Here is a 10,000-nt window from a genome sequence, read left to right as displayed (position 1 = left end):
GAGGATGAGGATGATGCCATGGAGCTGCTGGGTAGGAGGAATCAGATGCTATCTATCTATCTATCTATCTATCTATCTATCTATCTCTCTCTATCTATCTATCTATCTATCTGGGTATTGGGAATCAGATGCTATCTCTGCCTCTCTTTATCTATCTATCTATCTATCCATTGATCTGTGTATCTATCTGTTGGGAATCACCAGGTGCTTCTGTCTCTCTATTTTTCCATATGTCTCTATCTATCTAACACACACACACACACACACACACACACACACACACACACACACACACACACACACACACACACACACACACACACACACACTTTTATAAAACCTTCAACTCATGCAGCGTTTCACGCACATGATTATATAAAATGATTGCAAATTTGTGCTTGCTTACAAGATGTGTGTGTGTGTGTGTGTGTGTGTGTGTGTGTGTGTGTGTGTTTGTGTGTGTGTGCTTGTGTGTTTGTGTGTGTATGGGTGTGTGTGGGTGTGTGTGACTGCACTCTGTTTCCTCATGTCTGATTGTGAAGATGTGTGTTTTGAATTGCGTCTGATAGCTGATGAGGCGATGTGCTCAGAGGCGGCCAACTTTGATTGCTCTGAGGATGCTGCTCTCTCTCTCTCTCTCCCTCTCTCTTTCCTTCTCTACCCTCTCTCTCTCCATCTTCCTGTCTTCTCTCTCTTTCTCTGTCCTCTCAGTCACTCTCTCTCATCACAGGCCAATTGCTTTTGTCTCATCATAGCTATTGTTGCATCCAGACTCAATCTCACAGGCCCCTTGGCCGGCACGAGTCTTGCCATCAGTTGCAATCTCCAAGCAGACTCTCATCAGAGTCTAACATGCTGAGGTGAAGCTGATTCAGGGATTCACTTTTTCTTAGTGCTTTGCACTCTGTGCCTCCTCCAGCTTGTTTATGCGTGCACCACACACAAGTTCAGAAAGAGTTTTGTGTGAAAAGGGAGAAATTTGGCAGGCACGCTCGCTCGTGCTAGAGGAGAGGAAACTATTTCTGGAACTGTTTGCATCGTGAATGTGTTGACAGGCATATCTTGTTCACACATGGATAGTCTGTTGAGATCAAATAACAACAACCAGAATGGATGGTGCGACCTTTAAGGAAAGAGAGAAATCTGCCCTGCACCCTGCCCTGCTCAGATTGCCAGAGAAGAGAATAATTTGATTGGCTATTGAGCTGAAATACCAGCACACAGACATGAGGGTTGGACTTTGAACGAGAGAGAGAGAAATCTGCCCCTGAACCCTAACAGATTTGCTAGAGAGGGATGGGATTTATTTGATTTTATTTGATTCATTTACATGGAATTCATTTATTTGGTTCAAATATCAACAGAATGGAGGGCTGGACCTTTAAGGAGCGAGATCTCTCTCCTGAAGGCTGACGGCCGAGGCGCTCTCAGTGATGACTAAACTGTCCCCGTTCAGAGGGAGCGTGAGCGGGCGCCAAGGTGCGCCACAGGTGCCCGAGTTGTTCAGGAGGTCGGCACCGCGGTGGCGGCAGTAGCTCTCTGCAGGAGTGTGAGACGCAAACCTGTTCCCTTGCTGCCGCCCACACACACACAAACACACACACATGCATATACATGAACACACACACTCTCTCTCTCTCTCACACACACACACACGAACACACATACATACAGTGCCTATAGAAAGTCATCATACCCTTTTGAAATAGTTACTTTTTTTGTCTTACAGCCTGAAATCAAAACCCATTTTTAAAAAAATCTTTTCCAGTTTTATTAACAAATTTAGCTGTACAACATCAAAATAATGAAAAAAAAAGTAAACAGTTCTGAAAATTAATAAAAAATGAAAAACTAGAATAACAGGGTTGGAAAAGTCATCATACCCCTGACTTAATACTTTGTAAAGCTTCCTTTTGCTTTCATTACAGCCATCAATCTGTTTGGATATGTCTCTATTATAGCTTTGCACACCTAGATAGGGGAATATTTGCCCAATTTTCCGTACAGAAATGTAAAAATTTAGTCAAATTCTATAGGGAATGGCGATGGACTGCTCTCTTCAAGTCAATCCACATATTTTCTATAGGATTTAAGTCAGGGCTCTGACTTTGCCACTCAAGGATATTCACCATCCTATCCTTAAGCCACTGCTTTGTTCTTTTGGCAGTATGTTTAGGATTATTGTCGTGTTGGAAGGCGAATGACCTCCCCATCCTCAGCTGTCTAGGAGAGGGACGCAGGTTTTCCTTAAGAATGTGGGTGTACTTGGCAGCATCCATTTTCCCTTCTATCCTGACCAATTGCCCAGTTCCCGCTGAAAAGAAACATCCCCACAACATAATGTTGCCCCCACCATGCTTCACACTAGGTATGGTGTGTTTTGGGTGGTGTACTGTGTTGGTTTTCGCCAAACATTGCGCTTGGAGTTCAGTGCAAAAACACATCTGGAATATTCTGCTACCATGTGGAAAAAGCTTATATGGTCAGATGAGACTAAGATCGAACTTTTTGGAGACTAAGATTGAAGTTTTTGGACTGAGCTCCAGGCGCTAACCAAACACAGTATACACACCCAAACACACCCAAAACACACCATACCTACTTTGAAGCATGGTGGGGGCAACATTATGTTTTTGGGATGTTTCTCTTCAGCGGGGACTGGGCAATTGGTCAGGATAGAAGGGAAAACGGATGCTGCCAAGTACACCAAAATTCTTGAGGAAAACCTGCGTCCCTCTCCTAAACAGCTGAGGATGGGGAGGTCATTCGCCTTCCAACACGACAAAAATCCTAAACATACTGCCAAAAGAACAAAGCAGTGGCTTAAGGATAGGATGGTGAATATCCTTGAGTGGCAAAGTCAGAGCCCTGACTTAAATCCTATTGAAAATATGTGGATTGACTTGAAGAGAGCAGTCCATCGCCATTCCCTACAGAATTTGACTAAATTTTAACAATTCTGCACGGAAAATTGGGCAAATATTCCCCTGTCTAGGTGTGCAAAGCTATAATAGAGACATATCCAAACAGATTGATGGCTGTAATGAAAGCAAAAGGAAGCTTGACAAAGTATTAAGTCAGGGGTATGATGACTTTTCCAACCCTGTTATTCTAGTTTTTAATTTTTTATTAATTTTCAGAACTGTTGACTTTTCTTTCATTATTTTGATGTTGTACAGCTACATTTGTAAATAAAACTGGAAAAGATTTTTTTTTAAATGGGTTTTGATTTCAGGCTGTAAGACAAAAAAAGTAACTATTTCAAAAGGGTATGATAACTTTCTATAGGCACTGTACATACATACATACATACACATGAACACACATGCACAAGACATAATATGTGCATAAAACACTCAGAAACACACAGGCTCCATTTTGATGCACAGAACACTCATTTCGTCTTATGGGTTTATTCGTTGTAGCTGTGTGATTTGGCATGAGAAACCATTTCAACCTGATATCTTCAGTATATTTCAACTGAACTTGAGGAGACTTCACAAGTGTCAGTATCACTGTTAGAAACTGTAAAGTCAGGTTCTTCAGGCAGCTTCAGTATTTAAACCACATTATTACGACTTCTGTCATATACAACAGCCATTTTCAGAAAAGGGCTCCTATACTCTGAGTTGAAAAACATTTCAGGCAAAGAAAATGACCCTCTCCTCCTAACCTTATTTGCGTATGCGTGTGGTGTCTTTGTTATTTTAAGAAAGTCCTAGTGAGTGTCTCTTTCAAAGGCATGTCCTCTCCCCGTGTCCGTGGAAACCTTCAGAGAGTGTCCCTGGTGGGCAGGAAGATCCCAATTATCCTGCTCAGCCTGGCTCCCCTTCACCTCCTCACCTTGCCCCACTCCCAACAGGGGGGCAGGAAACCATGGCAGCCTACCCACACCCCACCCCTTTGTGTGCCCCCCCCCCCTCTCTCTTCTTTCTTTCTCTCTATTTCTTTTTCTTTTCCTCTCTCTCTCTCTCTCTCTCTCTCTCTCTCTCTCTCTATGACCCTCTCTCTTTATCTCTCTCTCTCAGTCACTTTCTTCATTCCAGGCCAGTTGGTTTCAAGCTTGGCGTCCCCTTGGCTTTGTTTACCGAGCAGAGAGGAGGCAGCAACCGAGCGACTTCCTCCTCATTTAGTTGTGTTTGTTGGTCGTCTTTGTTTACTCAGGTTTTTTCTTTGTTGTTGTTGTCGTTGTCGTTATTGAGTTTCTGTGCAGCGGAAAAGGGGGGGGGGGGGGGGGGGGGAGGTTGCGGGTTGCGAGACGATGCCGTCTCCTCCTGCCAACCTGGCTGGCAGCGGGCACAGCAGACGCCAACCGATGCGCCCGCGGTGAATTGGAGAGGAACGAGGAAGAAAGAGCTCTTTGTCCAAAGCCCACAGTGGCATTGTGTGTCGCCGGTGGCTGCGTGCGTTGTTGGGTTTGGGTGAGCTGGGGGGACGGGGTTACGACTCGTTTGATTGGTGCCGTGATTCAGCGCAGGCAGGTATCAATAGTTACGGGGGGATTAGCCTAGTCAGCTGAAGAAGCTTCCTGGAGGTTCGTGTGGCTGGTGTGGCTGTAGAGTCTCAGGAGGATGGAGTTGTGTGGAGGCTCCATCTTGTTTTTGTTGTCTGTACACTGGATCGTAAGTCAGAGGCATGTCGTGCTATTATGCCGGATGGATTTAGCTCAAAGGACACCTCCATCAGAGCGTGCATTCACACACACACACACACACACACACACACACACACACTTAGTTCCTGGGCCTCACTCAGTGCAGCTGTCTCCGTGTTCCCGGTTCACCTCTGAACTTTGTGAGCTGTGTGAACACCCCCCGATACTCAATCTCACTTACCAGCACTGGCTAGGAAAGCAGCCCGGTGCGCGTCTTTGAACAAGGGGAACCTTGTGAGTCGCTCAGCAGATCCTGTTACATGATGAAGATTAAAAGAGCTCATTAGCTCCGAGGTGGAGTGTGGTCATCCTGTGTTGCTGGAGACCTTGTTACTGGTGTCAGCTGTGCGTCAGGGTTAGACATACATACACCGGGCATCAGGGGCTTAGCTTATTCAGGCCTATGGTGCCCTCTCGTGGTGGACATGGGAACTGTAGCCAGGCATTTTCAGGTCATTCCTCTTCAGGAAAACCAGAATAATGGTGCTGAGCTAAATTCACATACATACATAATACATAAGTACATTGGTATTTATTTGTTCAATCAAGAGACAAGTGTAAGACATTTTTGTTGTTTGGAGTTTGACTTTAAATGCTTGCCACGAAACAGGAAAGAGAACTTTCTTCTCCTCTTCTTGTTTCTTCTGTTCTCTCCTCTCCTCTGTTTTCTCTTCTCCTCCTCCAGTCTCCTCTCCTCTGCTATCTATTCCTCTCTACGTGGCCCTCATGTTTTAGTCTACTGCTTTTTGTGCTCTTATTATGAGATTCTCACAGGACAGGAATCAAAGCACCCGAGCCAAGTGAAGAACCGTCTCTGCCTTGGCCGTGTGGTCTGGTCCAGCCCCGCTGTGAGAACCTCTTTGTGTGTGTGTGTGTGTGTCTCTGTCCTCCATGTTTGCGTGTTGAGAGTGTGTGTTTTCGTCATCTCAGCACACTCACGGGGAGTTGGCCGACAATCTGATGAAAGCCAGCGCCCCGTGGAACAACTGGACTGTGAGAGCGTCTTTCTTCTCTCGGCTCCTTCTTCTGGCTCTACACCTCATTTTTAGTCAGGTCATGCACTAAGATGATCTTTCTTTATAATCTTCTGATAATAATCTTTTTAGTATATTTTAGATATGTTTTTATCTCATATCTTATCATATCCAGAGCGACTTAACAGTGAACTGGCCATAGAGACACCTCCCCTGAAGTAACTCGGGGGTTAAGTGCTTTTGCTTGTTCCGTTTGGAAGCCCCAATCCAGCACACATCTCATTTCTTCTTACTGCACTGATGATCAGGTTTAGTGCAACCTCACCTCTGCACTGTCGGTGTGTGTTGTGCAGTGCTACTATGACTGTGTCCCTACACGTGTTGTAGTGGATTGCAAGTGAGCTGGTGGGGAGAGCCCAGCGGGTGCAATTACGCTGATGAGCAGCGGCAGGCTCTGGGTGGGTAGACGTCTGACTCGCTTGTCTCTCTGATTGGTCAGGCTTTGGAGGAGCGCTGTGCTGACAACCCGGCACTGGTGTTTTGGTCGCTTTGGTTTGTTTTTCACGGTGTATTTCACTGGGGATCGTGAGTGAACTGGGAAGGTGAGGTGAAGGTGTAATTGGCTTGGTCCTCGGAAGACTTACCTGTACAGAACAAATGTTACAAACACAACTAATTACTCTGAGCTATTTAGGTCATTGTGTGTATGTGTGTGTGAGAGAGAGAGAGAGTGCGTGTGAGCGAGTCAGAGATAGAGAGAAAGAGTGCACTTCTTATAGTTAACCACTAGAGGGAAGTAGTTTATTTCAAATGAGTGCAGTCACTCTCATCCTAACCCACTAACCAATCCTGTATGTACAATTAAATATAATCATCTGCAATAAATACACATATATTCACATTTTCAATTAAAAGTCTTGTAAAAATCCCCTCGTTTGAATGTTGAAGTAGCGGTTGCCCAGCTCTCCGGCTGTGTATGATTGTGGGGTCCGAGACCATGAGATCCTCCCCGTGTGAGACAGATAAAGTGACTCACGCAACTGGAAAATATAAGTTAACGGACTCCCCATATGCAGTGCTGCTCAGACAAAACCGCACTTTTTAAACCGCCGAGAACTTACAAGCCCGGGCCCGGCTCATGAAGGACGGTCTGTGGTTTGGCACCACGGTGTTGTCTTATAGTTGGCCAGTAAAAGAGAACGTTAGAAAAATGATCTTTTTTTCCCTTGGCAGGAACCTCTCCGCAGTGTGGCCGCTCTTGGCAAGACACCTGCACCGCTGATAGTGATGTATAGTGGACGTAACACGGATCGGGGGGTTGATATCATACTTCTGGTAGCCGAGCCGCTGGAGCTAATAGTAGATTTAAGGAAAAAGCATTTATAATGACTGTTTTGTATTGCAGAAGTCTTAATGGGCTTATATTCTACTCTGGCGGAGGATAATAGTTTATCATTCTACCTGTTGAGAGTATTCAGGTATTCAAACCCTGTTGGAGTGAACAGGAGGTTTGGGAAGCACCTATGACTGTTTGTATGGAGGCACTCTGGATGAACTCGGTGAACTCATCATTTGCTATACCAGAAGCAGCCGTGGGGAATGATGGTGTGCCTTTTACATATGCAAGGAACTCAGGGTGCTCGGATTCAACTCCGTTTGAGGGACTCCACACACCGCAATAGCATGTTTTCATTCAGTTTGATTGTCCATGGTGTAAAGAAATGTGAAACTATGCAAACAATTCAAACACTCGGACAGATGGGCAGTTCTGCCACAACAAAGCATTTAGCCGACGCTGTGTGTCTCATGACACGCCACAAAACAGGAACAGGGCAGAGGAACAGCGATGATTTCAGAGCAGTCCAGGATGGCTACAGGGTAGAACATCTAGAGCCTTTAGAACAGAACTGCAGTCTGTTCCCCCCACTGTTGCTTGTGTGGCTACAGCTAAATCATTGGTTTCACCCTCGAGTAGTTTTGGCTTTCTGTCACGCCCTTGAATGCTTAGCAATAAAGCAATAAAGCAATAAAGATCAAGTTTCCTCTCAGTATATTTGAGTTTGAATTTAGAATTTAGAATTTAGGAGGAAGACATGAAGAGAGAGAGAGAGAGAGAGAGAGAGAGAGAGAGAGAGAGAGGGAGAAAGAGAGAAAATAATGACCTGAAGACAAAAAAGCGGGTGATAAATGAGAAAACACACACGCACGCACGCACGTACGCACACACACATACACTAACCACAACCTATCATTCTTGTATCTACTACTGGTTATACCCATATTGTATGCTGTATCTGTGTGTGTGTGTGTGAGAGTGTTTGTCAGTAAAGTTGTATCAGTGTGTGTGTGTGTGTATGTGTGTGTGTTGGTGTGTGTCATTGTGACATGGAACCAGCACAGAGGGCCTAAAGACTTCTCTTGTGTGTGTGTGTGTGTGTGTGTGTGTGTGTTTGTATGTGCGTGCATGTGTGTGTGTGTGAGGAGTATATCTAAGTGTCAGAGGTGTAAATCACAGAGCTGCATGTCAGCAGCACCTCCTCATGAGAAACTCCCTGAGGCTCTGGCCCACCTCATAGAGCTATCCCTCCCTCTTGCTCTCTTTTCCCTCCATTAGCCCTCTCCTCCTCACCACACCTCTACCCTCTCTATCCCTCCATCTCTCTCTCTCTCTCTCTCTCTCTCTCTCTCTCAATTCAGTTTGATAAAGTTGTAGCTGCTATTGGCATGGCAAAAATACAGTTTGTACTGCCAAATAATACAGTTAGCAATTGTAATTATACAGGTAGTTAGAAGGAAAAAACAAAGACAGAACATCATGCATCACATATAACTACAAAGGCAGTGTGTGTGTAGAGTATGTGTGTATGTGTGTGTGTGTGTGTGTGTGTGTGTGTGCATCTCTCTCTCTCTCTCTCTCTTCCTCTCCATATCTCTCTCTCCCTCTCTCCATCTCCTCTGGCTCTGTGGTAGGCAACAAGCCCCCATTGTGCTGATGCCACCGGCAGACTCTGTACCTCTCCTCCTCCTCTCCTCCTCCTCTGCTTCTCCTCTGACGGTGAGAGAGATTGATAGCGCTGACCTCATCCCCTCCGCAGACAGGCCGCCTGTTGCCACCCACCACCGCCCCTCGCGCAGGATTAAGGTCTCCCCATGTCTCCCACACTCAAATCATGTGTTTTATTGCTCTGACAAATGATACAACGTAATGCCAGCGCGTTTGCAACTGTATCACTTCAGGAAAAGGTACACGCGTACACATGTTGGTACACACCATAATTACGCACGAGGCCGCATATCTATCTCTGCACAGCCACGGAGGTCTCTGTGAAAGTGTGAATCTCTCTCTCTCTCTCTCCCTCTCTCTCTCTCTCCCTCTCCCTCTCTCTCCTTCTTCCTTCTCTCTCGATCTGTCTCGGTCTCTCTCTTAAATTCAAATAAGTTTTATTGGCACAACTGTAGGACTGCACTGCCAAAGAGCACAAATAAATACATACGATAAATAACAAAATGCAGGGGGGGGAAAAAGGGCAAGATTAAAAGGGGGGGAGAATAAAAAAAGTGGTGTTAGGTTCTCCTCTCGTTTTCCAAGCCACGCGAGTCGGCAGACGTGGCGCGTCGGCGGGTTCTGCGGAGGAGACGCGAGACTGGCGCGGGGTTGGCACGGACGCCCGCCGGCGGTGGCGGCGTGGTGCGGTGCGGTGTGGGCTGCGGATCTGTCTGCCTGTCTGCCAGCGACAGCGGCGTCACAAGGCAAGGCTCAACACCGTCGCCTCCGCCCTGCCAAAGAAAACAGAAGGGGGGGGGGGGTTGGGGGGGCTCAAGTGTTTAATTAATGGCCGTGTTGGGAGATGGAAGATATACTGTAGAGGAGTGGGAAAGAAGAGGAGAAGACTAGAAGAGGAGAGGAGAGGAGAGGAGGATGAGGAGAGGAGAGGAGAGTTGACTGGAAAAGGAGAGGAGAGGAAGAGAGGAGAGAGATAGGGGAAGGGAGGATGAGGAGAGGAAAATACTGAGAGGAGAGGAGAAGAGGAGGGAGGAGAGAAGGGGAGGATGAGAGGAGAGGAGAGTTGACTGGAAAAGGAGAGGAGAGGAAGAGAGGAGAGAGATAGGGGGAGGGGAGGATGAGAGGAGAGGAAAAGACTGAGAGGAGAGGAGAAGAGGAGGGAGGAGAGAAGGGGAGGATGAGAGGAGAGGAGAGATGCCTGGGAGAGGAGAGGAGTGCAGAGGAAAGGAGGAGAGGAGGAGGGGAAGAGAGAGGAGAATTACGGCATCAATGAAGCAGCATGCTCAGATTGGTTGAATGGAAATGCCAAGGTGGTTTTGAGCGAGACTTAGTGGGGTCGGTGGGTTTGGAGCAGCAGGGGAACGCCAG

General features: G+C 46.4%; 1 protein-coding gene across 1 annotated transcript in view; it reads left to right on the top strand.

Moving 5' to 3' along the window:
* The window catches only part of c19h8orf34 (chromosome 19 C8orf34 homolog), an 85,907-nt gene that overhangs the window by 33,678 nt on the left and 42,229 nt on the right, over positions 1-10,000 (top strand). Inside the window, exon 7 of the mRNA XM_062521351.1 lies at positions 1-31. This exon is cut by the window's left edge and continues 136 nt beyond it. Coding sequence (XP_062377335.1) covers positions 1-31 — 31 coding nt within the window. The remainder of the gene's footprint in view (positions 32-10,000) is intronic.

This window comes from Sardina pilchardus, chromosome 19, assembly GCF_963854185.1.
Source record: "Sardina pilchardus chromosome 19, fSarPil1.1, whole genome shotgun sequence".
Classification (NCBI taxonomy): domain Eukaryota; kingdom Metazoa; phylum Chordata; class Actinopteri; order Clupeiformes; family Clupeidae; genus Sardina; species Sardina pilchardus.
Note: the sequence above shows the minus strand (reverse complement) of the source record. Positions and strands in the feature narration are given on the sequence as shown.